Source organism: Vigna unguiculata, chromosome 5 (assembly GCF_037176805.1).
Source record: "Vigna unguiculata cultivar grain cowpea cultivar isolate G323 ecotype 2 chromosome 5, ASM3717680v1, whole genome shotgun sequence".
In the NCBI taxonomy this organism is placed as follows: domain Eukaryota; kingdom Viridiplantae; phylum Streptophyta; class Magnoliopsida; order Fabales; family Fabaceae; genus Vigna; species Vigna unguiculata.
This window is the reverse complement of record NC_140796.1, coordinates 46,231,129-46,258,809: the sequence shown is the minus strand read 5'-3', so window position 1 is coordinate 46,258,809 and position 27,681 is coordinate 46,231,129. Positions and strand designations below refer to the sequence as shown.

Sequence of the window (27,681 nt, the reverse complement as noted above, 5' to 3'; positions counted from 1 at the left end):
TTCAAATTTTTGTCAATTTTATACAATTTGGTATTTTTTTGCTAACACCTTTTAAATCATTACTGACCATGAACGGTGATTGTTACGTGTCATTTCGTTATTTTTTTTATATTTTTTTTAAATGTCCACATGTCAACGCAGCAGCATGCCAAACGTATCAAAATCAATGTTATATATTCAATTTATTTCCTATATTTGCTATTTATTTTTTCAATTTAGTCCTAATTTTGTTTAAAATTGAGTAATTTTGTCCCTCTCGAAATTGGGACCAAATTTAATTTTTATATAATAGTTATAATGATGTGAATTTTAATATATTTAATAAAAAAATGTGAATTTTAATATAAAAATTAAATTTGGTTTCAATTTGGAGAGGGACAAAATTAGTTCATGTTTAAAAAAATTAGGACTAAATTGAACAAAAATAATGAATATAGAAACCAAATTGAATATAAAATATTGACTCTAACCGGTAATATGTTGTTGGGTTGACATGTGAACATTTAAAAAATTTAAAAAAAAATCAAAAAAATCACAAAGTGACACGTGATCGTCACTATTCATAGTCGCTAATGATTTAAATGGTGTTAGCAAAAAAAAAGACCAAATTGAACAAAATTAACAAAAATTGAGACCTATTTAAGCATTAAAACAAAATTAGAATTGAAGTGATAAAACTTGACAAAAATGTAAACTAAAAAGGTATTTTATCCTAAATTTACTAATCTCATTATAAATTTCCTTAACTTATTGAATGAGTAGAAGAAAAAACAATTTTAATTCCTTATTGTAAGTTTGAATAAAGTAGGGAATAAAAAGATATAAAATTTAGTTCCAATTTAGTGTAAAACTTTTGGTGATGAGGTGACTACTCGTGTATTTTTAATAAAGATAGAACAAATATTAGTATATTTATTTAAAGATTAACTATGTTTTTTTTTTCTAAACTATAATGTAATTTTGATTTTTACATCCAACAATTTTATTTTTCTAAACTATAATTTAATTTTGATTTTTACATCCAACAATTTTAATTGTTTTTTTACGAGACAAATGATTGATGAATCACGCTGACCTTTTCACCTTTTAGCATATTGATAAAAGGGAAATTTGTAGAATGCATCCCACTCAAATCCTTGTGTCCACTAAAGAGATTAAAATAGTGAGAGATGTCTTTGAGAATTTTCTTTTTGTGGAAAGAGTAGTCAAGCCATATGACAACATATCTAACGCTAAGTAATTCTTATATTTTCTCTGTTGTGTATATATTTTATATTTTATATTATAATAAATTTAATGATTGATATAATTTAGTGTACATTGTTTTTTACATTTAAGTCAACTCATTTGAGGTTAAGATGACTTCATGTTCATAGGAATAAACTATATGATGTATCGATATTTCAAAGTGGGTCACGTATCTGTGTTTGATACGTATCTATATCTATATCTGACATGTATTCGTACTTGATGCTTTAAGATACTTTATCCATACTTATCAATAGAGCATCTAATTTACAAAGGTAATATAGTACAAGAAAATATTTGAATAATGATTAATTTTAGTAACAAAATTAATTAGTCACTATATAGTGACCAATTTAAGTATCAATTTTAAAACTAAAAATTATTGACAACTAAAATAGTTTCAAAAAATTATAATTAGTCTCTAAATTGATAATTAAAATAATTTTTATTATGAATTGATTTCTAAATTGGCCAGTAAAATTAGTTACCGAGATTTTGACTACCAAAATAAAAATAATTGGTCACTAACATTAGCTACTACCAAAATAATTAGTTTATAAATTGGTCTCTAATTAGGAAATTGGTCTCTAACATATTTTTAGTAACTAAAATTGGTCATTATTTAAGAGTTTTCCTATCGTGGTACTTTTATAATGACAATAATTTATATTTTTTTATGTTGATAACTTTAATACATATAATTTTATTTTGGATTAACAAAATAACAATCATATATTTATTATGTTTTTAAGAATTATTGTACCTATTTTTCGATATTCATATATCGCATATTTATCACGTATCGTGTCCTACTATTTTCAAAATAAACGTATCGACGTATTGAATACGTATTGTGTCTGATACACGTATCGTGTTTGTGCGTCAAAACATTTAATATAAATTATCTGTCTAACTACTAGTGAATTTTATTATATAAAATACTTCTCATTATTTGTATTTAATTTGTACTTATATTAAATGAGGAACCACAATCATATTTACGAACATTATTAATTTATAGACGAATGTAATATATAATTGACTCAAAAGACTTAAATAACTAAATGTGAGTTCTAATTTTTATTGATCAAATACAATTTTGAATATGTGGATTTTGAGATGAAAATTGACATGAAAAATTCACGCTTTTTACATTACTTGGATCTATATTAATTATATAACTAACATAAAAAGGGAACTGTAGTCCTAAAAGTTCAAAGAAAGCATGTGATTCGAAACCTATCACAATATCTAATATCATGTGCCTAACTCATGTCACAAAGATAAAATAGTGTAAGAAATATCTTTTTTGTGAATAAATTCTTAAAAGTTCAAATTTTAATTTTACCATTATTATATATATATATATATATATATATATATATATATATATATATATATATATATATATATATATATAGCATATGTGCTGGTTTCTAAACTCTGCAGAGTTCAGACGCAAGGGTTTATCACCCAACCACACATAGGGTTAATCCTCTAATGTCTTGGGCCCAATATGTCCCAAGACTAGGACCTCTTGCCACTCTCACCACTTAAATGATTCTACTTTATGTGAGCGTGAATAATTTTTAGAGTTTAGGATACCTTCCTTTATCTAGACATCTCTTATATCAAGATATACACTAACCACCATCAACAAGAGTTTCCCTTGAAACTCTTCTACCAACAAAATCCACATGCCATATCAAGCGTTCAATTCTCATGCCAAACCACCACCAATCAAACAAGTCATGTTTCTATTTCATACTCAACATAACAAAATTTCATTTAATCTCATACTTTATAAATGCATACCATGACATACATATATCACAAGATAGTATTCATCCCGAGTGCCAACAGTTAAGTACCTGTAATTCCATACAATCAAGCACAACACATAGCCATAATTCTTACATCAAAATTCCTAAGAAAATTTATTATCACAAAACCAAAATCACTGCAGTAATGCGTGACACATTTCTCAAGCCACATATATCTAATCGACGATCCAACCGATCAAACCATAAAATAGCATGTTATGAACCAAATGTCCAAATTTGAGCTCAATCCAACTGTTAATGAGTCGGGAAAGTCAATTTTACTAAAATTGCGCATATCAGAAAAATGGGCACTCGCCCAATGATCACCCAGACACTTCAGAATATGAAAAAATAATGTCAAATATCATATCACAGTTTCATGAATATTTGAACCCCTAACTTGAAAATACACCAAAAATTAATGTTTTCCCCAATTTTGTCTCATACTTCACAAAACACGAATAACATAAAATAGAAATATCGTGAAACCCTAGCTTTTCTTACCTGAATAATGCTCGAAAACGATAGCAAACACTTATCAGAGAAACACCGCAGCTCCAGAAATCAAACAACAAGCTGAAACGTGGATACAAAAACAAATACAGGACATGAGGATGAACCCTAACCCAAACCAACGTACCCCAAACGGTAAAAGGGGGAAGAAACAAAAAGGGAGTTTAAAGATTCAACTTACTTGGAAGTTGAAATGAGTTTGGCTAGCTCGTAGAGGAACGTGAGTGAAACCCTAGTAGAGCTCCTGCTTAAGAAAGTAGAGGAAAGGAGAAAACTGTTTTTAGAAATGAGACATAAAATGAGGATTAGGGGCTGAAAATGGGTATAGGGGGTCCTCAAATGGGCTGGCCTTAGGCCCACGAAAAGGCCAAATCCAAAATGCTTTAGAACTAAAAAAAATGGGGCTTACATAATTCATTCATGTAATCTAATTTAATAATTTAATTTTGATAAAAAATTAAAATATATTTTTTATTATTAAGGTGAATTTGAATCTAGATAATCTCTAAAATTATCTATTTAATATGAATTATAAAAAATCTTAACTATTAATTAGTCATTACTTATTAATTATAAAAATGTAATAAATAATTTTTATTTTGATCGTAACACAGTATAAAAATAAAAATTTTATATAAGGTCCGAACAAATTGATACATGTAAAATAACTTAATTGTTTAATTATGATACAAGCTAAAGTACATATCTTTTCGACATGAGTCAGCTTCACTTGAATATTGGAATAACGAGTAGAGTGATCTATTTAATGTAAATTACAAAAAATCATTATGATACAAGTCAAGATACAAATATTTTTAACATGAATAGGATTGAGTTGAATTTTTTATATGAATTGGATTGAGTTGAGTCTTGATCAGATAACTTGTAAAATTTACCTATTTAACATAAATTATGAAAAATCATTATGATACAAGTTAAGATGCAAACATCTTCGACATGAATACGATTCAATTGTGACTTGGTCAAATAATTATAATATTATCTATTTAATGTAATATATGAAAAATTGCAATTATTAATTAATCATTACTTATTAATCATAAAAATAGTAAATAATTTTCATTTTAATCATAAAGACATTGTGACAATATAAATTTTATACCAATGACATCAGAATCAGACATAGTAAATAATTTTTCATTTTAATTCTAAAGACATTATGACAATATAAATTTTATATCAGTAGATTAATGTTATAATATCATATCTGACGTCATGTCTGACATCACATCTGACATCATGTCTGATATCACGTCTGATGTCAATGTCTAACGTCATGTCTGACATCACGTCTGATGTCAACGTCTAACGTCATGTCTGACATCACGTCTGTCCAGATCAGACAGACTGCATGTAAAATAACTAATTTTTTATTTAAGTAAGAATGCGGAACTTTCAACCTGAGTCAAGTCGGGTTGAACTGAATCTTATTTAATTATTTGGATGGGATGATGTAGAATTTGTTCATGTAATCTTATTTAATTATTTAATTTTGATAAAAGCATAAAATAAGTTTTTTTTTTTAATAAGGTGAGTTTGAATCTGTATATCTCGTAAAATTATCTATTTTACCTTAATTATAAAAAAAAGTTAATCATTAACTAGTAGTTGTTTATTAATTATAAAAGTGTAATAAATATTTAGTATAATTACTGATTTGGTATCCAAACTTTTGGTTTGTTCAATTTAGTATCCCAATTATCTAAAGAGATTCAATTTGGTCATCTCCGTTAAGTTGGAGTTAACACCGTGTCCGTACATGACACGTGTCAAGCCATGAAATTTTTTATTTTTTTAAAATTTTTTGTTTTTAAGAAAAAAATTATTATTGTTTTCAAAAAATTTAAAAACTGCCACGTGTCAGTTTATAATCGTGCCACATGGCAGCTTACAATAATGACACGTGACAGTGGTAATAGTTGTTTTCAATTTAGTACCCCAATTTAAATTTTTGATTCAATTTAGTACCCCAACTTTTTAGAATGATCCAATTTCGTCCTCTCCAATTTGAGACCAAATTAGTAAATAAGTTTAATTACAACTTATATATACATGTTACAATAACTTTTTCTAATATATACATCAAATCATTTCACCTAAATACTTAAATTATTTTACTTTTTACATTTTAACCTTTGTAATTTTTTACACTTGTAAAAAATAAAATAATTTGAATATTTAGGTGTAGTGATTTGATGTATAAATTCAAAACAATTATTTTAACATGTATATATAAGTTATAATTAAACTTAGTTACTAATTTTGTCTCAAATTGGAAAGGATGAAATTGGATCATTTTAAAAAATTTGGGTACTAAATTGAACCAAAAATTTAAATTGGGATACTAAAATGAAAACAACTATTACCACTACCACGTGTCATGATTGTAAGCTGCCACGTGACACGATGATAAACTGACACGTGACAGTTTTAAAATTTTTTAAAAAAAATTAAAAATTCCATGGCTTGACACGTGTCTTGTACGAACACAGTGTTAACCTCAACCTCAACTTAAGGGAGAGGACCAAATTGAATCTTTTTAGATAATTTGGGTACTAAATTGAACAAACCAAAAGTATGGGTACCAAATTGAACTTAGCCAAAAAGTTGGGGTACTAAATCAGTAATTATACCTAAATATTTTTTACATTAATTATAAAAGGGTTAAATATGATTTTGGTTATTTAACTTTCATTAAATTTTGGAATTAGTCAATTTCAAAACTTTGGACCAATTTAGTCCTTCATCTTTCAAAATAAGTAGATTTAGTTCTTTAAATCAACTTAATAAAAAACACTTGTGTGATCCTTTATTTGCGGGTTGGTGAGCCAACACGGCTCACCACGGGTTCAACCCGGGTGAGCTAAGTTAAAAATTAACCCGTACTGAAAATTGTAAAAATTTTCAACCTAACCCAACTCAAACCTGTGGTGAGTCGGGTTGGCTCGTGGGTTCCAACCCATTTTGACAGCTCTAGAAACATTAAATAAACCTAACCAAATTTGATTAAAATGACTAAATCCACATATTTTGAAAGATGGAGGATTAAATTAGTCCAAAATTTTGAAATAGACTAATTTCAAAATTTATTGTAAGTTAAGGGAGCGAAAACATATTTAACCCATTATAAAAAATAATATGAAAGTCCAAAAAAATTATATAAATAAATAGCATAATTATTTAATTGTGATTCTAAGTTAAGATGTGGACCTTCTAATATAAGTCAGTTTCAATTGAGTTTTGGTCGGATAACCTATACAATTATCTATTTAATATAAAATATGAAAAATCACCATCATTAATTAGTCATTACTTAGTAATTATAAAATAATAAATAATTTTCATTTTAATCATAAATACATTGTGACGTTATAAATTGTATACTAATGAACATAATATAAACTCTTATGTGAATCAAACATAGTGATGTCTAACATCAGGATCAGACATAGTAAATAATTTTCATTTTAATCCTAAAGATATTTTGATTATATAAATTTTATATCAGTATATCAGTATCTGATGTCATGTCTGATATTATGTCTAATGTCATGTTTGATGTCATGTCTGATGTTATGTCTGATGTCCAGATTAGACAAATTACATGTAAAATAACTAATTTCTTATTTGTGATATAAGTAAGAATGCGGAACTTTCAACCTGAGTCAAGTCGGGTCGAACCGAATCTTAATCGGATAACCCATAAAATTCTCTATTTATTTAATTTTTTGTCTGAGAAATTAAAAAATTGTATTCTTTCTTTCTCATGTTTCTTGGTTGAAACCCTAAGACTAAGAAAGAATACTAGAAATAAAATATGGTAGGAGAGGCTAAAAAGGGAGCAGAGACTAAAAAGGGAAAAACATTTGGCTTAGGGTGTGAGCCTGTGGTGGGATCTTTGGCTCCGGCGAAAAAGAGAGACTACAAAATCACCAATCGCCTCCAAGAGGGAAATCGCCCTATATACGCTGTCGTTTTTAACTTCCTCGACTCTCGTTACTTCAACGTTTTCGCCACTGCTAGTGGCAACCGAGTACGCCCTCTATTTTTTTCTCCGCCACCTTTTTTCTTTTCAATCCGAAAGTTTCAATTTTTAATGTTTCTTTTTTCTTCTTCTTACTCCTTAGATTACTGTTTATCAATGCCTTGAAGGAGGGGTTATTGCTGTTTTGCAGTCTTATGTGGACGAGGATGTAAGTGAACAGTGACTCTTCGGTCTCTATTTTCTCTAACTTTTGTTTTTCTGTACATGCATGTGTTCTAAAGTTTGTTTCTTGTTTGTGTTTTTATGTGGACCAGAAGGATGAGTCTTTTTACACTGTGTGTTGGGCATGCAGTGATGATGGGAGTCCATATATTGTGGCTGGCGGCAGCAAGGGGATAATCAGAGTCATTGATTCGGGCCGTGAGAGCATATACAGGGTATTTTGGTTAAAGTAGTGAACTCGTGATAATCTGCTTGAAGCTTATGAACATGTGATTATAGATCTTTTATATTTCGGTGGCTTTTGTCAGAGATTATATGGAGTTTATGTCGGTTTATTTTATATGTATGCATTCAAGGTGGTCTTTGATTAATGGTAGCTCTGTTTACTTTTTATTTTTATGGTCAAGTTAGCATTTTTCTGAATTTTGTTTTCGTAGAAAAAAAATATTGGTTTCCTTGCTGGAGTTTAGCTTGAGCTTATGAAAATGGTTAATGTCTTCATTATCTATTGTTCTTAGCTTATGTTAAGAAACTTAAGGGAAAAGTGGTTCACAATCAACTTCATGGATAACCTTTTTATCGTTGAAGCAGTGCTTATGTTCTTACTGAATCAAAGCTTAATTAAGTTATTTACTCATATGTGCCTGCCCTTAGTGTTGATTGTTAATTTAGAGTTTTGAGGGCATTACTGCAAGCTAAATGCCTATGACTGTATTTTTTGTCTCGATAATATGGAAAATCTATTGGTTGTGCTCTAATCCCTTCTGCTACATAACATGACATCTCTCTGCAGAGTTTTATTGGCCATGGGGACTCTATAAATGAAGTCAGAACTCAAACATTAAAACCATCACTTGTGATATCTGCAAGCAAAGTAATTGGCTTCTCCACATTTTAACTATTTAAAGGAATCCTTTGTTTCTCATTAATGACATTTAGTGTTGATCAGGATGAATCTCTCCGGTTGTGGAATACTCGTACTGGAATATGTATCCTGATATTTGCTGGAGCTGGAGGACATCGCAATGAAATCCTCAGTGTTGTAAGTGTACTCCTTTTGCTTGTTTACTTACCTACCTATTCGTAGCTATAATATAATATTTGGATTTTGGAGATTAGCCCAACTAATTTTATGTTTCTTACTGTAGGACTTTCATCCTTCGGATATATATCGTATTGCTAGTTGTGGCATGGATAATACTGTAAAAATATGGTCTATGAAGGGTAAGATATTTTGTTTTGTGGTAGCGATATTGATGCTACCTTTCTAAAGATGGCAGAGTGAAACATAAACTGAAGTAATGGTTGATTGATATTAGATTGGTAAGAGGGTAGAGTGAAAAAGTCATAGCTGTTTCATCAGTTATAACGAAAATGAAGAAATAAGAAAAAAAGTGATTCTTTTTCCACTAGGTGGAGTTGCCTACATGGATTGAATGTCACCATTGTGTCAATGTTTTTAGGAATGCTATTGAGGGTTCCTTGATATTCCATCTCCTCTGTTTATCTATCTATCCTATGTTACATATAATCAATTATTCTTAATGGATTTGATATACATTTTTTATTGTATCTCTGATATTTTGTTTCATAATAACATATGCTGCAAGAAACAATTATTTTGTAATTTGTAAAAAATTCTTGTGCGGAACATTATACCTGTTTCTGTTTACACATTCAGTCAATTGTAATGTACAAGCTCTATTATTATCCGTTTCATTTTAATCCATCATGTTCCTTACGTTTATGCAGAGTTCTGGAAATATGTAGAAAAATCATTCACATGGACAGATCTTCCATCAAAGTTCCCAACAAAATTTGTCCAACATCCTGTTAGTAACAATTTATTTTTGGTACATATCATTGATCTTTGTATAATTTCTAATTCTAGTGATACCTGTTTTCAGGTATACTGTGCTTCTGTTCATGTAAATTATGTTGACTGTACTAGGTGGTTGGGTGATTTTATTCTCTCAAAGGTGAGTGATTGTTCAATATCAGACTACTCTTCCTGGTGGAATTAAATGTTAGGTTTGTTGTGGAACTAGTATCAGCTTCACGTATCTTTGTAAAACAGTTGCTTTTCTAATACTATTTTATTAAAAAGGCAAATTAAATTTTGAAATTTTTTATGATAAAACTTTGGTGTAAGTTTGTATGGTATAAATTTTAATGACTTTCTTTGGTAGACAAGCTGAGGTAGCTTTACTGAATTTGATGTTTCTACACTTATCCTTGATGCTTATTTTAAATGGGAAATAATTCAGTGAAGTGTCTTTGTCTAAAAAAGTTTAATAATAATTGGGAGACGAGAAGTTATGGAGGTTTTTGAGCAAGTCCTCCATTTTGGGCACTTGACAAGGAATCATAGTATCGATTTTTCAGTTTGAGTTTTCCTCCTATTGATATAGTTAATTTGCCAATTCCTTGAGTAATAGATCATTTTATGTTTCCAGAGTGTTGATGATGAAGTTCTCTTGTGGGAACCTAAAGTGAAGGAAGAAATTACTGGAACGGTTAGTTATAATAATAATTATTATTATCTGATTTCATTTGTTTTTATAACATTTAAGTTTTAATCAGCTTCAGATTATTTTTGTGCTGTGTGTGTGGATGTTTAGGGTGCGGTTGACGTCCTTCAGAAGTACCCCGTTCCCGCATGTGATATCTGGTTCATCAAGTTTTCATGTGATTTCCATTTAAACATAGCTACAGTAGGTAAGAGTGATTGCTATTTTTTTTTTTAAATTTGTTATTTTCTCTAGTATCTACATCAGTTCCAGTCCTATAGTGATAGGAACCATGGATTATTGCACAACTTGTTGAACACATATTTCTGACAATTTGCACTAGTGCTTTTGCTTGCAAGTCTGTATTTTCAAGATTTTACTCTTTTTATGTTCATTTTTTATTTTCTGGGTCTTTCAGGTAACAGGGAAGGCAAGATTTTTGTTTGGGAATTGCAGTCATGTCCTCCTGTACTTTCTACAAAGTATGTTGTCTACCAACTGATTATTTCAAGAACAAAACTTAGAGACAGTTCTTTTGGTGGTTTATGTAGTTATCAATCAGAATTTAAGTGTGTTATCACCACAATCTGCAATATGCAAATAAATATTTACATTAAAAAGATTATACAACTTTCTGAGATGAACAACTCCAATTCTTATTGTAAAATTTCAATGGTGTTCTACTGTATGAAGTTCTTATGCTTAGTCACCTTGTTCAGGTTGTCACATCCTCAATCAAAAGCTCCGATCAGGCAGACTGCTACTTCCTTTGATGGAAGGTAATGATTTTGATATATTGATGATGATTCTCATATTTTTGATGCAATATTGTTGTAGTTTTTAACTTTAGTCTTCTGTTGTGTGTTATGTTGTAGTACTATATTGAGTTGCGCTGAGGATGGGACAATATGGCGCTGGGATGATGTTTCAAACTCTTCAACCTAAATTGTATTCATGCATGTCAAGAAATGAGGGCATTTATGGTTTATCAGGAACTTTGTTTATTGCATGTTTGTTTGTTTATTTTGGTTCGATGAGGTTCAGCTGAGAACTCAGTTAGAACTTTGAAGTTGTTCAAATAAAGAAAAGTTAAACCTTGAGCCATGTGTCACATGTTGCCGGTTTATACAATTTAGATAACTCAATTATTAGAGCATTTTCATAAATCAGTTCGAATGGTTCTTTCCCCTTTAATATATTATTTAATGCAAAATATTTTCGAAATGAATTAGGGTTTTGCGTGTGAAGTTCCTAATGATCTTCCATTATGCGAGATGATATTTTTGAAGGGGGTTTGAGTTAAATTGTTTAGTAGCGTAGATCTTAAACGTTGGTCATGTGTGGTCAATGTATTTTTCTACATTCGAAATATGCAGTGAGTAGTTGGTCAATCGTTTTCCTGCTCTTTTTTTTCAGATTAAGTTACCTTTTAGAATGGAAATCAGAGAAGTATATATTGTCATATTTGTTGCGATATTTTCCGATTTTCCATATAAGTAGTAACATTATATTGTATCATTTTTCATGTTATATTCTTTTTCCTATGGTGATAAGGTTGTATTTTCATGGGACGTGAAAAATCATATTTTGTTCTCATTTGAACTTTTTTATTTCCATTTTAAGATTTATAGTTTCAAGATGTTATATTCTTTTTCCATGTAAAAGGGTGGTAAGGTTGTATTTTCATGGGACATGAAAAATCATATTTTGATATTATTTGAACTTTTTTCATTTTAAGATTTATAGAATGTTTCTAAAATCATTTAAAGCTTACCCAATTTGTTTTATTTAAGAATGACATTTCTGATTACAGTATTTCTGATGTGCTTCAAGAAAGTGTAACACGTTCCTTAAAACAAACTCCTTCTGAACACCTGGATATGCTCTTGCACATCTTTAGAGTGTTCTATTGATTTGGTAAGAATTGAAATTTTAAAGTGTTCTATTATTTGGTAATAAAGAATTGCCATATATTTTTTACTCTGCAAGACATTTTTAATTAAAAACACTATTATCATTGATTTGATTCTTAAAATATGAGAAACACTATTATAATTACTAATTAAGAATTCAACAATTGTAATCTAATTATTTAAAGTTATATTAAATATTATTTTATTTATTACTGTTTTATCGTCTTAAGTTTATTTGAACTTTTTATAAACATTGTATAAAAAATTATCTGCTTTTTTAAAGAAGTTAAAACCTAATAGAATATATTTGATTAAGTTTAGTAAAAACACCGTTTAAGATTTTATTATGATTTTTGGTTTTGCGCAGTTAAAGTTGCTATTTTTTTTTTCTACTCTGTATGCTTTTAGTGTTTAGTATTTCTCTATGGCAGAGTTACTGTGATTTCTTTCCGAATTAATTAATCACAAAGGGGAAGATTTTTTGTTGGTAGCAAAATATTCAGAAAATCTGGATCTTCCCCTTCCACACACATTAAACTCCCAAAAAAGATATCTCAACCATTGATTACGTTGTTTGGTGAAGGGAACAAAATTTGTTACATCAATGAAGAGCCATGGCGGCTGCCTAGCTTGTACAACACTCAACAATGATTTATATCCTATATACACAATACTGTAATCTATAATGTGAATAAAAACATTTTGACTATAAAATATACAGCAAAAATGGCAGAGAGAGGAACCTTAAAGTTGGTGCCGTAATTGCATCAATAAGTCATGCATAGTCTCTATCTTTTGACCCAGTTGGAGAATGGTAAGGTGTTGAGAAGAAGAGTCTGAAGTACTAATATCACTGATTAAATCATTAAGTTTAGCCTGTGAGTCCACAAGTGCTTCCTCGAGCAAAGTTAATGTTTGTTCCGAAGTTCTGTGAGATTCCTCATTTATGAGAATTGGCAGTGGAGAAATTCCTCTACTGCCAACACTTCCGTCTCTGCTAACCTTTTCCGGAGAGAAAATCTTATCAATGCCTTCACTTCCTGCAGATGATCAAATCGTTATTAGAAAATTACCAAAGGATATAAGCTAAGGTTCTGTTTTGTCTGAGAACGAGTTCCTATGTAAAATCACATTTTCCTACTCAATTTTTGTCAAAGCAAAATGTTTTTGGACGTTGAAATTTGAACGCAAATAGGCATTAAGTGATTCAGCTTGGAAAATCCTCGAAATTAGGAACAATAGGAGTCTGCGAAAGCCATGTGATTTGCTCGAATAGTAACCACAATTAAGTCTCCAATTCATGAGAAACTCCAGACAATTACTATTACTATTACATGTATTATTTATTGTACATCTATGAATTGAAATTTGTTCAAGTCACACCATCTTTAACCTTAGACTTCTGGTATTAGCTCCCTTAAACATTGGTTTTTTGAGGGTTAACAGAGTCAGAGTCTGTATTGTATATTACTATTATATATGGTAGTCGGCTACGGTTTTCATCCATATAACTGTCCATTGGATTCGATACGCAGACACTGGGTTTAAAGAATTATCCATTTCCTATAAATTTGATGGCTTCTAGTCCTGCACATTTACTCTGTTTGATCTATATGTCATACCAGTTAGTTCAGAATATTATACCTCAAGTCTTAAATCTATCTTCCGCGCTGTATGAAAATGCAGTTTTGGGAGATAAAATCATATCACTTCCCAACTTTAGGAAAGGCTAAGGTTCCACTAATGCAGCTTATAATAATGAGATTTTGTATCTGATGAGAAAGAATTCAATGCATAATTTAATAACTTACCTAGGTGCCCAAGTTGATCAATTACTGACTGGCCAATAGAACCTTCTAACTTCAGCAACCGAATAATTCCAGCAGTTATCCGGCCAATTGAGTCAATTTCAGATTTGCACAGAAAAGTAAGGTGCTGAACCTCATCCTTGGTTACAACTGCCTCAATCTGCATAAAGAAAGCATATCAGACACAACCTTCATATAAAAAGGAGACAACGTGCCATAATATGACATTCTCATTACCGGTTGTTTGACAGAGAACTTTAGGTTTTCCACTTCCCAATTAGCCAGTTCATCATCAACATTCTCCGCACCTAAAATCAAGCGAACTTCAACACCAATTCCTCCAACTGCGTCCGTAGATTCTTTACCCCCATTTGCAATTAGCATTGATGAAGGAATGCCCTTTTGTAAATGAGGCTTCAAGATTTGCAGACCTTGAACTCCAACCTGCAAACGTCGCCTCATTATGTAAGAGGAGTGATAGGAGTAGATCACATCTTAAAGACAAGAAACAGAAATGAGAAGCTACAAAAATAAACCAACTAATAAGGATTCTGAGTTTTGGGATATTTAAGTATATAAATCAGAGAAAAACCACATTGCATGATATTTAAAAATCTACTGGTTAAGTGAATTTTAAATGTGTTCTGACCATTAAGAGCAAAGTCTTTACTCATAGATATGTTCTGTCCATTTAACCGAAGTAATGAAATAAGTTATTCTGATTTTGACAACATGGAGAAATTAAAAAAGGTATCTGGAAAAAAACAAAAAATAACATATATACAGAAATATGATTCACTTCAAGGCATGAGAAGCAACAAGTTTTTTACAGGATATTTTATTAAAACCAAGGACATAAATATGTCTTCCAACAGATGTTCCGATTTTAACCCTAATAGTAACTAGTCAACAGAAAAATGTAACTGATATAATTATCCATCTAAGCTATCCCCCACCGTCCTAATCACAAAAATAGAGTGTTTTTCAAGTTTTACAATTCCTACTGGATGTGATGTCTGACAAAATGTTGAGCTATTTTGTTTAGCAAGTGTTAATTTTGCTTTATCTCCTTTATAGAGTCAACCAAAAATATATTATTCTTGAAAGCAAAAAGCAAATCTTTGATTCTGCCGAAGGTTGGAGAAGAAATTTATAAACATACACATTACAACTTTAAAAACAGAAAGAAAAATATTTCTTTACCGTAATCAATTCTACTGGATGTTGTTTTATTCTTTGCACTTGTATTTTTCCATCTGGAACATTTGGTGGGCTACTTTTTGCATTTACTCGTAAACCATGGAAAGATGCATGCCAACTCCTCTCTTCTCTGTCTTCATCTTCATGGCTGGAGAACCACCATCTTTCAGCTGTCTCTTGTGTATCTTCAAGGGCAAATAACCAGTCTCTCAATTCTATAGTTACATCCACATCATCAGGCTTCTTCAATTGGGGAAAAGCGGCTTCTTTCCCTTCTATCATACTTCCAACTGGTGAAAAAATAGGAAGGAAAGTTATTTAAATAGAGCGAACAAACATGCCCAAGATGAATTAAGAAACAAACTTTTTATGTATTAAGCACATTAACCAACTACAGAAATTTAGACAACATAGTTTGTTTCATACCATCTTCTGAATCATCAACAATGAGGGGAGTTGCCTTAAAAAGTTTTGACAACGGTCCTTTTTGTAAGTTTTCCAATCCTTTACAAAGACCCATTCCGGGAGCTCCATCAGGCCCAAGTATTCCAAACCTATGCAGGAGGGCTTCAGCATAGTTCATTCCACCACCAAGACGAACACCAGATACAGAGGCTGAGACATTTAAACTATGAGATTCCAAGTCTTGTTCATATAATGGTATTACATGCTCCATGGTTATATCTAGAAAAGGGACTGAATGAGCGTTTCCATTCAATAGATGCTTCTCATTCTTATGCACCCAAAAAACAGTTCTTAGCTGAGGATATCCATTATCGCTCAGTGAGGGAGCATTTTCCTTAGAACACAAGAATGAGGCCTTTTCACACGGCAAGAGCCCCTCAGCATCTACACAACTTATCTCAACAGTCTCCCAACGTAGAATAGTTGAAACAATAATAGCACCTCCAAGGGTTCTATGAGTGGCACTAGTAAATAGATCATCTCCAAGAAACTGCACTAAAGGCATCCCCTCAATATTAACAGAAGATGACTCCAGAAATCGAAGTTGAAGATTTTTCACTGATAAACTGACAGCAGCATCACTAGGAACCTTGTCCATCAGCTTTCCACCAAAGGATTTGTCCCTAATGTCCTCCAATTGTTTTCTTTTTCCAGCCATTGCTATCTTTTCACTAACTCTCCCAAAATAACCATATAGATCCAGGACAAAAAACAATTGTTCAACAGAAGTGTTGGACAGATACTGTTCACAAGCAACTCCAACCCTGACAATACCTCCAGGCGGGGGAACTTGTAACAAGGGACTGCCATCAGCAGTTGCCATAGCCACTTCTATGCAAGCATCTTTCAGATCAACACATCTCCACAATCCTGCCGTCTGTCCAAGAGAATTTTGACATCCAGGTCCATCAATGCATGCTTCCAGAGACAAAGTAAGCTGGGATGCTCTAGCAGTCCATTTCTCCTGGCTAGCATCAATTGGTTGACCTTCCCAAAGACTAAAGCAAGCAGGATCCTTCTCCAGGTTCAGCATTTTCAATTTCAGTGAGGGTGAATTTACAAAGAAAAGGCTTTCAATATGAAGTTTTGCTCCAGAAAAGGAGGTCTGAACTGTATTGTCCATGTCATTTTTGGAAATATCCAATTTGGTCTCGTCAAAAGGAACTGTAATATCCAGTCCCTTGAGATTGAAAATAAAAGACTTCACCGAGAAATCGGGTAAAATATCACCAGGATTGACAACAATACCGTCAGCTAATAAAGAGGATATCCTCAGACATGATTCTTCCTGGAGATGAATCTAAAAATATGGAAAGATTATCAAATTGTATCATTGGCAAAAGTAAGTACAGAATTGATTCAATTTTTAAGTTTATAACAAGCCATTTATCGAAGGATCCTGCACATACCACAAGTGGCTGGCAGTCAATAACAGTTTCAGAAGCAAAGGATGGTGGAAGTGGAGAGGGCATGATCTTAAGAGCATGGAGGCAAATTAGAGGGGTTCCCTCATTCAATTGCCACTGCTGTTCTTGTAAAGGATATATTGGAGGGCAAAAGCTTCTGGCTGAAAAAGAAAGGAGAGAAGGGAAGTGAGCAAATAATAAATGCATAGCCTGGGTAGTTACTTCTTTTCAAGAATACGTTGATAATTAATACCAAATTCTGGCACACGGAAAGCATCTCTAGTGCCAGCTTGCATTGATGGTTGCACTAAGATACATGGAGGACTACAAAAGGTGTCCCTGCATTCCAATATGTACTGAGTACAGATTATTTCCTTAGTAACAATTAGTCCAGTCAGCACAAAAAAAAAAGTTGTTAATCAGGTCCAACCAAATTGATTAATAAGTGGGGCATATTGCTTATCATTTTCATTTTCTCATTTTCAATCACAATAACTTCTCTCAATTCAACCAAAGTATCTCATTGCCAATATATTCAGACAAGTACACTCCCACTCCCAGCTTTTAATCAAATCCTATGAGCATGAAATCATTGAAATACACACTAACACCTGCCCATACACTCAGGCAAAACTTGGTGAATTCTTTTAATAATTATTATTCAGAGAGGGCACAGAAACACAAACCTTAAAAATAAGCCACCAATTGTAATTCTTGTCAAGTTATTATCATTATCTCCTTCAGAAAGACTGGCCTGCAAGGATAGTCAGTCGACGATATAACTCTATTACAACTGAAGGTCTGATAACATTGCACAATAGTCGGTGACAAACATGGAGATATGACATTGAAGAGTGAGCCAAATATGATTATTGTAAATGGCATTCCCATGAACCAACAATCCCAAAAGGATAAGCTACTGGATGAAGACACATATATGGTTTTATATTATTTTTCTGAGACAACCATTTTGCAAGAGCTCTTTGGGGTTGAAGCATGAAAAAACTGCAGAGACTATATAGTCTAGACTTCAGTTCTTATTGCCTCAAAGTCAACAAATAGACATTTGCCTTATCCAAGCTTCAAGCCCAAAGGTTCCCGCTTAAGGAGATTTGTTGGATATAATATTAATCATGTGCCTTCACCTAATAGCTTAAGCTTTCCAAATAATTGGCTCATAAATAGCACTATAAATACTTAGTTACTAATTAAAAAAATAAAAAATAACTTATCATGCCAAAATCACATACCCTGCATATATTTTTTGTTTACAGTTTTTTTATTTCTGAATTATTCATATCAGATGTGAAAATGACATGTATACACCCACTACAGAGGGTTACCATCAACATCTTATTACTCTACGAGCATCCAAAGGACCCAAATAAACTAAACTTATATAAGGTGTCTTAAGCCCCCAAAGAGAGTCTCAAAGGAAAATATAAGTCTCTATATGACTTTATTTTTGGCTCAAGGTTTCCATTCTACCTATTAGATAAGGCCAAGGTAGCCAGCATCAGTATCGAGATTAATATGGACAAGTAGCCAAGAAAAAAAAATGTGAGAAAAAGTATAAGATGGTCTCAGAAAAAAAACATCAAAAGACATACCCGAGAAAAAAAGAGAGACTGCATCAAAAGCTCAAGCTGGAATTCTGCAAATCAATGATAATAGTTAGATCATTGTGCGAGCAATGATATATCCAAAGTTAGGATTTTAAAAATAATTCAAGAAGACAAAGATTAACATAAAAAGACTATGTGGTTAACGACAAACCAGTATCTTTAATACAAAGAAATATATGATCTACGACAATCGAGACAAGAGAACGCCCAGCTGCTTCAGTGGATCGCTGTCATGATACAGTTACATACATATTTAGAGAAATCCAAAAATGAAATATAATATTGTGCTAGACAAACTACTGAGATGTTCTCAAAGGTGGGAAAAGTTAAGACAATGTGAAAAATGCTGACCTTGGAATCAACATCACCCCTGTTTAGACAAACATAAACCCCAGTCATAAATCTGAGAAGTGCACGTAGTCCTGCTCATATTTGTACCATTCCCATGTCATATCTCGCCATTTGTATATGAATTCAATATTCAAGAAACCCAAAATGTACCCTTTTACTAACCTGGTTCGCTTAATGCAGGGCAAACAGCTTCGTTGATGTGCAATTGAACTTCAAGCCCAAGTGGGCTATTCAACTCAGTTCTCTGAATTGTGATCTGGTAATGAGAAAGTCAAGCTATATGTCATGATTCACAAAATACTGTAATAAAACAGATGATTAAAACGTGTAGGGGGAACTGCATTAATTACATATGCTTCTCCTGATATTCCTTCTATAAAACGCTCTCCTCCAAAGAATACACGCTTTGCACCATCATCATCCCTAAGGTTTGACCCCTCCTCAGAGAGGTCTAGAGTAGCTTCTGTGAACATGTCGGGATGAGGTAAAAGATCAATAGACAAAGATTGCCATTCCAGTTTCTGGGCAGAACATAAAAACGTGAGAATAGTTATACGGTAATACACATATAGGCAACACAGTACCATCAACATTGAGGATATAGCACAAAATAGTTTTTGTGAAAGAATGCTAATCTTGTAATGAAATGAAACCTATAATATAGAAGAGAGATGCGAAAGGACATAAAATCACACGATACAGATTAAATACTGATAGATTAAAACTAGTGAAGGGGAAGATATATTACTTTGAAGACATATATGTACTTCTTGTTAGTGGAGAATTCCCGCGCTTCCTTAAGATTTACAACCTGGTTGGAAAAGTTCTTCAATGAAGTGCTATATGCAAGTAGAATCAGAACGCCAGCGATTTTAAATAATTACCTGCCAGTTTTCATTTGTAGTATACAACAAAAGGTTGCGTATGGTGATAGATGCCATAGGTGGTGCCCTGCGAGTCACACACAGTTTCATTTATAAACAGTCTTTGAGACAAACACAGCAAAATCTATCACCCATCAGGTCTATGCTAAAGAATTAAGACTGCCCCTTCTGAATCACCCACTATATTCTAACGCCATTGCAAGAAACCCACTTTAGATATTGCATCAATCCCAGCTGGGAACAAGATACTAGTATCAAAACTTAGTAGGGTTGGTCTATGAAGCTCGGACACGCCTCATAAATGAGGTGTCTTGTACGACACACGTATCAGGGAAGTGTTCAATTTGAAAAGACATCTTTTTGTCTTTGACATGGCTTCAACACTATGTTAATAACCACAAATCCAAAGATTTTCTAAAAAATCCATAAACTTGTAAACTTATTACATAAGTTTCTATTATGATTATAGAAATACAAAACAAATCTTATATTATCACTACTTTTTGCTTTTTGGATATTAGATAGACAGATTAGATTCATTTTTGTGTTAACAATGTGTTTAGATTATTATATTTGACTAATCTTGTTTATAGATGATTTGGAGGATGTAAATACATAATGATCTAATATATAGATTTGTGTCCGTGTGTCCTACATTTTAGAGACTACACGTGTCGAAGTGTTCGTGTCCGTGTCAATGTCATTGCTACATAGGAGTTGGTAAAGCATAAATTATTGAATGCTAAAGAAGATATTGAATAGAGAGCAATGGTTCAGAGCACTGGCTGGTATCAAGAACTTACCATGTTGCTCCCCCTTGGCCTTGGCGACGAGAACCACCACAAGTTTCAAGCAATAGATTAACTGTTTGAATTTGTATAGTCATGCCATCTGCAATCTGACAATCGTCCCCAGTCAGTAAGAACTAGTAACAATCAAACAAGTTGCATTCATGGACAATTGATCAGCCTAGGAATTTCAAACCTAATAGAAAGGATAAAATTATTAGGCTGAACAGCATTGCAATGTTGCAATCTTTCAGCGCATCTTTGTCCTCTATTAGGCTCGATAATAGACTAAAATTAGTAATCTCTCCTTACTAAAATTATCAATAAATTATCTTTGCCTACATCTTTACTATGTTATTAAGAATTTTGCCTCACAATATAAATGTTCAAATTCAAATCCCCCAAACTTTGTTAAAACTGACTACAAAATCAACCGAAGCATGATTTGACTACGAACAACCCGTTATCAGCATGCGCATATATGAACTCATAATTAGATAAACAAAGAGCAGAAGCAAGCTCAAACCTTATCAGCGAAACCATAACCACTTCCCTTGGAAGAGGCAGCCGACAGCGTGGAACTGCAGTAATCGACAAAAGCAAAAAATGTGAAACTAACGGCAGCAAAAAGCATAAAGCATCACCAGCCTCGTTTCATTGTTTACCAGTTCGAACTAAGCGATGCATCAAAATCAGAATTCTCCTCGAGAACCAGATCGAGTCTATCAATATGCACGACGATTGGCTCCGTCTGTACATTGCTCACAGACGGAAGCTGCAAAAAAGGCCACAAACAGCAAATCACAATTCACGATCGGAAACACAGCGAAGAAGTGAAACATAATCAGTTACCGTAAGCAACTCAACTGTTATCTCTAGTTTGCCGACTTTGGCAGTGGCAACGTTGAGCGCCGGCGGCAATCCGACACTGGAATGCAAGGCGTCGCCGTCGATATCTGAGAGCGAGAATCAAATCAAAGTCGGTGAAATGAAATTGGAGTTCGAAATTTGGATTTGAATTTGGATTTGAAGGTACCTAAATTGGAGAGGTGAACGGTGCGTCCCTGCAACTTGAACTGGTCTCGGGAGAAGGATTTGAGCCAGTACTTGAGAGTGTACTCGAGAGCCCGACCCAGTATTGACTCCATTTGCTGAGAATACCCGGGTTCGGATCCTGAGGTTCGGGTCGGGCTTTGCCGTGAGTTGATGATTTAAGCCTTTTCTCTCTTCGTCTGAGGCAGCGATCTCTGGTATGGTATTATTATAGAGGAATAAAACGGAATTTAGATTGCGGCGAGGCACGTGCGGCACGTGCGAGAGAGATGGCGCTGTTTTTATGAGTCAGGAGAAGAGGACCTCGCTGTGTCTGCGGTTTGTCCATTACTGTGTGTTGGAGGAAAAAACTGTGATGCATACCATGAATTTTTTATTTTATTTTTCAAACTATTTTCAACTTTCCAGCCAAATTTTCCTGACTTATATATAGTTACAAGAGATAAGAAAAGTGAAAAAAAAAAGCTAAAAAAATAGATTTAGTAAAAAATAGAGTATAAGTGATGTTTATAGAATTTTATCTATTATAAAACTTAAATGTGTAGATATATTTAACACTTAAATAACTACGATTTCATTTTATTTAGTCAAACACCTATGTGACCCATTAATCCCAGAAAGATTATAGTAGTTTTACCCCTTTCTTTAAGCACTCGATTAGAAGTTATAATTATTTGCACACTAATTGTCATACAAATTCAAGATAAGAAAAAAGTACTTTAGGAAAAAAAACTTAAGATAAAAAAAACTTTACTAAAATACTTAAAATGAATCATATGAAAATATTAAAGAAACTAAAAAAATAAATAACTAGCAAAAGTTTTTGCTTAGAGTAATTCAGGATTAATGTAATAGAATATCAATTAAGCTAAAGATTGTTGACCGAATTACACAAGAATTAAATTTTTTATCAAGAAAATTTGAGAATCTTGTGATGAAAATGAGTTAGAGACTATTTTAGTGATAGAACCCAATTAACGATTGAATCAAATAATTTTGATGTTCTTAAAAGTCAGAGAAAATTACGATTCTAATTATTATAATTAATATAAGATATATTATGTCAATAATATTATCTCAATATCTTTGATATTATGCTCGTGTATTATTTTTCATATGTGTAACCATTATTATCAATTATTACCTATATTGTTTATTGTATTCAATGATGACTTTATTATATAGATTATGATTGCATTGTATTGTGTTTATATAAACACAACATCTGCAATACAAAAGTAGTGTAATATTTCTCCTTTTATCTTTCATGGTTTCAAAGCTCTTAAGCTTGAAGGCTTTCGATCCAATCATATCTTTCACAGCCAACACAAATCATAAAAATGGCTTACCCACAATTGTTTCTGTCAGGTTGGACAGAGATAACTATCTCTTATGGAAGTCACTAGTTCTTTCATTGATAAGAAGTTGCAAACTTGATGGCTACATACTAGGAATAAAAGAATGCCCATAACTGTTTGTCACTACAAGTGACAAAACTCAAAAAATCAATCATGACTATGAAGAGTGGATTGCACAAGATCAAGCTCTCCTAGGGTGGTTAAGAAATTCAATGGTCATTGATATTGCAACACACTTGCTGCACTATGAAACCTCCAAGGAACTTTGGGATGAAGACCAAAGCCTAGCAGGTGCACACACAAAATGATAGACAATCTATCTCAAGTCAGAATTTCACAACACTCGCAAAAGAAAAATGAAGATGGATCAATATCTTCTCAAAATGAAGAACCTTGCTAATAAATAAAAGTTGGCAGAATCACCAATCTCCAACTCGGATTTGATTATTCAAGCGTTGAATGGATTGGATGTTGATTACAATCCGGTGGTGGTCAAATTATCTGATCAAATCAACCTTAGTTGGGTTGATTTATAAGCCTAACTATTGGCTTTTGAAAGCATAATAGAACAGTTGAACAATTTCAATAATCTTTCAATGAATACTTTAGCAAACTTTGCAACCAAAACTGATTTCAAAAGCAACAACCCAAGGACACAAGGTAATTGGAGGGGCTCTAACTTTAGAAGAGGTAGGGGAAGAGGTATACCTAAACCAATATGTCATGTATGTAACAAGATCGAACGCATAGCAGTGAATTGCTTTTATCATTATGATAAGTCATACACAGGTTCAAATCATAATGCTGAAAATAACAAGAGAGAAAATCACAGTGCTTTCATAACCCCCTACCACAATCAGGACTATGAATGGTACTTTGATAGTGGAGCTAACAATCATGTGACCCATTAAAATGAGAAACTTCAAGATCTCAATGAAAACAATGGTACAACTTTTTCTCTCTTAGTTGAAAATGGTGAAAGATTGAAAATATTGGCTTCGGGCACAACTAAATTGAATAACCTCAACTTGCATAATGTTCTATATGTTCCAGAAATAACAAAAAAGTTGTTGAGTGTATCTAAGCTAACTGACGACAATAATGCCCTTGTTGAATTTGATGTAAATTATTGTTATGTGAAAGACAAATTAATAAGGAAAATACTACTAAGAGGGAAACTTAGAGATGGATTATACCAACTTTCAAGTGTCAACTCTCAAGTCAATAAAGATCCATGTGTCTACAATTGGCATATAAAGCTTGGACACCCCAACAATAAAGTCTTAGAAAAGGTGCTAAAGATTTGCAATGTCAAGACATCATCACATGATCAATTTTCATTTTGTGAGGCTTGTCAATTTGGAAAACTTCACTTGTTACCATTTAAATCGTATTTCTCTCTTGCTAAGGAACCTTTAGAATTGATTCACAATGATGTATGGGGACCTGCCCCAATTTTATCTCCCTCTAATTTTAAGCATTATCTTCTTTTCATTGATGATTACAACAGATTCACTTGGATTTTTTCTTTGAAACAAAAATAAGAAACAATACATGCTTTCACTCAATTCAAAAGCCTGGTTGAAAAACAATTTAACAAGAAGATAAAAGCTCTTCATTGTGACGGTGGAGGTAAGTTTAAACGTGTCCAGAAAATAGTCATTGAATCGAAAATTCAATTTAGAATGTCTTGCCCGTATACCTCTCAGCAAAATGGTAGAGCTGAAAGGAAACATAAACATGTGACTGAACTAGGGCTCACACTTTTGGCACGGACTAAAATTCCTTTACACTACTGGTGGGAAGCTTTCTCTACCTTAGTTTATCTCATCAACAAATTGCCTTCATCAATTAAGCCAAATGAAAGTCCTTTTTCATTGTTATTTGGAAAGAAACTTGATTATGATGTTCTAAAGTCGTTTGGTTGTGCCTGCTATCCTTGCCTTAAACCATACAATCAACACAAACTTCAATTCCACACTACACAATGTGTATTCTTGGGATATAACAAATCTCACAAGGGTTATAAGTGCCTAAACTCTCATGGCAGAATTTTCATCTCAAGACATGTGGTCTTTAATGAGAATCACTTTCCTTTCCATGATGGCTTTCTTGACATAAGAAATTTATTAAAAACATTGATTGGAACAATCCATATTGTTCTTCCTTCTTATCCTGCAGGTACCACTACAAGCCACATAGTTGACTCAACTCATAGGGAGGTGAATCATCAAGAAGGTGACTTAGTTTCTAATGAAGAGCAACCAACTCTTAGTGACTTAGCTGTCAATGATGATCAATCAACGCTCAATGATATCTCTATTCATGCAGATGAGGCAACCTCACATGTAAATAACACACCAGAAGACAAACTAGAAGAAAATAACCAATAGACTCAACAAGACAACACACATTAGATGCAAACCAGAAGCAAGACAAAGGAATCTACAAGCCAAAACTTCCCTATATAGGGCTGTCATAAACAAACACAAAAGACAAGGAACCAAAAAATGTTAATGAAGCTCTATTCAATCCAAAATGGAAACCAACCATGGATGTAGAATTTAAAGCTCTAGCAGCTAATCATACTTGGACTTTGGTACCATTTCAGGGACAGAATAACATCGTAGACTCCAAGTGGGTCTTTAAAACTAAATACAAGGCAAATGACTCAATTGAACGAAGGAAGCAAGATTGGTTGTCAAAGGTTTTCAACAAACTGCGAGTCTCGACTATGATGAAACCTTCTGTCTAGTGGTCAAGTCTAGCATGGTAAGAATTGTCCTATCCATTGCAGTACATTTAAATTGGGAGGTTAGGTAATTAGACATAAATAATGCATTCTTGAATAGCAATCTCAAAGAAAATGTGTTTATGCATCAACCTGAAGGATATATAGATTCAACCAAGCCTGGCCACATATGCAAATTAAACAAGGCAATTTACAGACTAAAGCAAGCCCTAAGGGCTTGGTATGACAAGTTGAAAGACACTTTATTGAGATGGGGCTTTCAAAACACCAAGAGTGATTCGTCATTGTTTGTTCTTAGAGAAAATGATCATATCATACTCCTTTTCCTATATGTTGATGACATAATAATTACAGGGGCCAACAATAAGTCTTTAGAGACTTTCATTACTCAATTAAGCATTTTTTTCTCTCTCAAAGACCTTGGCCTTCTACACTACTTCTTGGGAATTGAAGTACACAGAGATGCCGGTGGAATTACCTTGTTAGATATTGTTTAGATATTGTTTGATATTATTAAGATATTGGTAGATATTGCTAATCACAATATCAAACAATATCTTCTATTTACTCTATTTATTTTTAGTTACTCTTTTTAATTGTACCTCTCTCTATTATAAATAGATTACCCTATGTGTGGTTTATACACAAGGGAGATTAATCTCAAACCCTATTTTCTTTATTCTCAATATACCTTAAACAAACAAAGTACATTAGAGATCTACTCAAGAAGTTTAATATGGAAAAAAATTCATCTTGCCCTATACCAATGGTAACAGGGAAACAATTCACTGCTAAAGGAGAACTTATTGTTAACCCTACACTATATAGACAAGCTATAGGTGCATTACAATATTTGACCAACACTCGACCTCACATAACATTTTCTGTCAACAAACTCAGCTAATATATGAGTTCCCCAACTATAGATCATTTGCAAGGAATAAAAAGAATATTGAGATATCTCCATGGCACAAATTCTTTTAATGTTCATATCAAACCCTCAATCGATCTTTGATATAGCTATATTCTCTTATGCAGATTGGGCCACTAGCATAGATGATAGGAAATTCATAGCAGGGAAGTGTGTTTTCCTTGGAGAGACATTGATCTCGTGTGCCTCAAGAAAATAAAAAGTGGTGTCACGGTCAAGTACTAAGTCAGAATATAGAGCTTTAGCTGACCTAGCAGCAGAAGTAACTTGGATCATATCACTTCTGGATGACCTGAAACTTCCTATGCCCAGAAAACCAGTTTTGTGGTGTGATAACTTGAGTGCTAAGACACTAGCATCCAATCTAGTGATGCATGCTCAGTCTAAACATATTGAGATAGATATTCACTACATTCGTGATCAAGTGCTTCAGAATCAAGTCACAATAACTTATGTGTCCACAACAAATCAAACTGTAGATTGTTTAACCAAACCTCTCTCACACACACAATGTTCAACATCTTGAGAGACAAACTTGGGATGATTGAGTTACCTTAGTTTGAGAGAGGGAGTTATAGAAACTTTTGATTCTAATTATTAGAATCAATACCAGAGATATTATGTTAATAATATTATCCCAATATCACTGATATTATGCTTGTGTATTATTTCTCATGTGTGCAACCATCACTATCAATTATTACCTATATAGTTTATTGTATTCAATGATGGCTTTATTATATCAATTATGATTGTACTGTATTGCGTTTATGTAAACACAACATCTGCAATACAAAAGTACTACAATATTTCTCCAGTTTATCT

The 27,681-nt window shown here is 32.6% G+C and overlaps 2 protein-coding genes and 1 pseudogene across 2 annotated transcripts; 2 read left to right on the top strand and 1 right to left on the bottom strand.

Moving 5' to 3' along the window:
* The first annotated feature begins 7,350 nt into the window (after positions 1-7,350).
* Positions 7,351-11,488, top strand: LOC114183613 (polycomb group protein FERTILIZATION-INDEPENDENT ENDOSPERM-like). The gene is made up of 13 exons (XM_028070693.2): positions 7,351-7,638; positions 7,733-7,798; positions 7,905-8,027; positions 8,606-8,686; positions 8,762-8,854; positions 8,961-9,036; positions 9,565-9,644; positions 9,720-9,791; positions 10,269-10,328; positions 10,434-10,530; positions 10,741-10,804; positions 11,042-11,101; positions 11,198-11,488. Exons 1-13 carry the CDS (start codon positions 7,423-7,425, stop codon positions 11,265-11,267), a joined length of 1,158 nt encoding a protein of 385 aa, XP_027926494.1. The 5' UTR covers positions 7,351-7,422; the 3' UTR covers positions 11,268-11,488.
* A 1,279-nt stretch (positions 11,489-12,767) lies between these two features.
* LOC114184972 (amino-terminal region of chorein) lies at positions 12,768-22,133 on the bottom strand. Its single transcript, XM_028072415.2, has 20 exons — positions 21,799-22,133; positions 21,630-21,718; positions 21,428-21,537; positions 21,289-21,343; positions 20,778-20,872; positions 19,975-20,041; positions 19,839-19,901; positions 19,441-19,611; positions 19,253-19,346; positions 19,091-19,161; positions 18,891-18,966; positions 18,725-18,768; positions 17,801-17,868; positions 17,368-17,453; positions 17,118-17,275; positions 15,670-17,008; positions 15,247-15,533; positions 14,281-14,487; positions 14,047-14,203; positions 12,768-13,275 (listed from the first exon to the last, which is right to left on the bottom strand). Exons 1-20 carry the CDS (start codon positions 21,908-21,910, stop codon positions 12,980-12,982), a joined length of 3,645 nt encoding a protein of 1,214 aa, XP_027928216.1. The 5' UTR covers positions 21,911-22,133; the 3' UTR covers positions 12,768-12,979.
* Positions 22,134-23,082: 949 nt separating this feature from the next.
* Positions 23,083-24,356, top strand: LOC146886486 (uncharacterized; annotated as a pseudogene).
* The last annotated feature ends 3,325 nt before the right edge of the window (positions 24,357-27,681 follow it).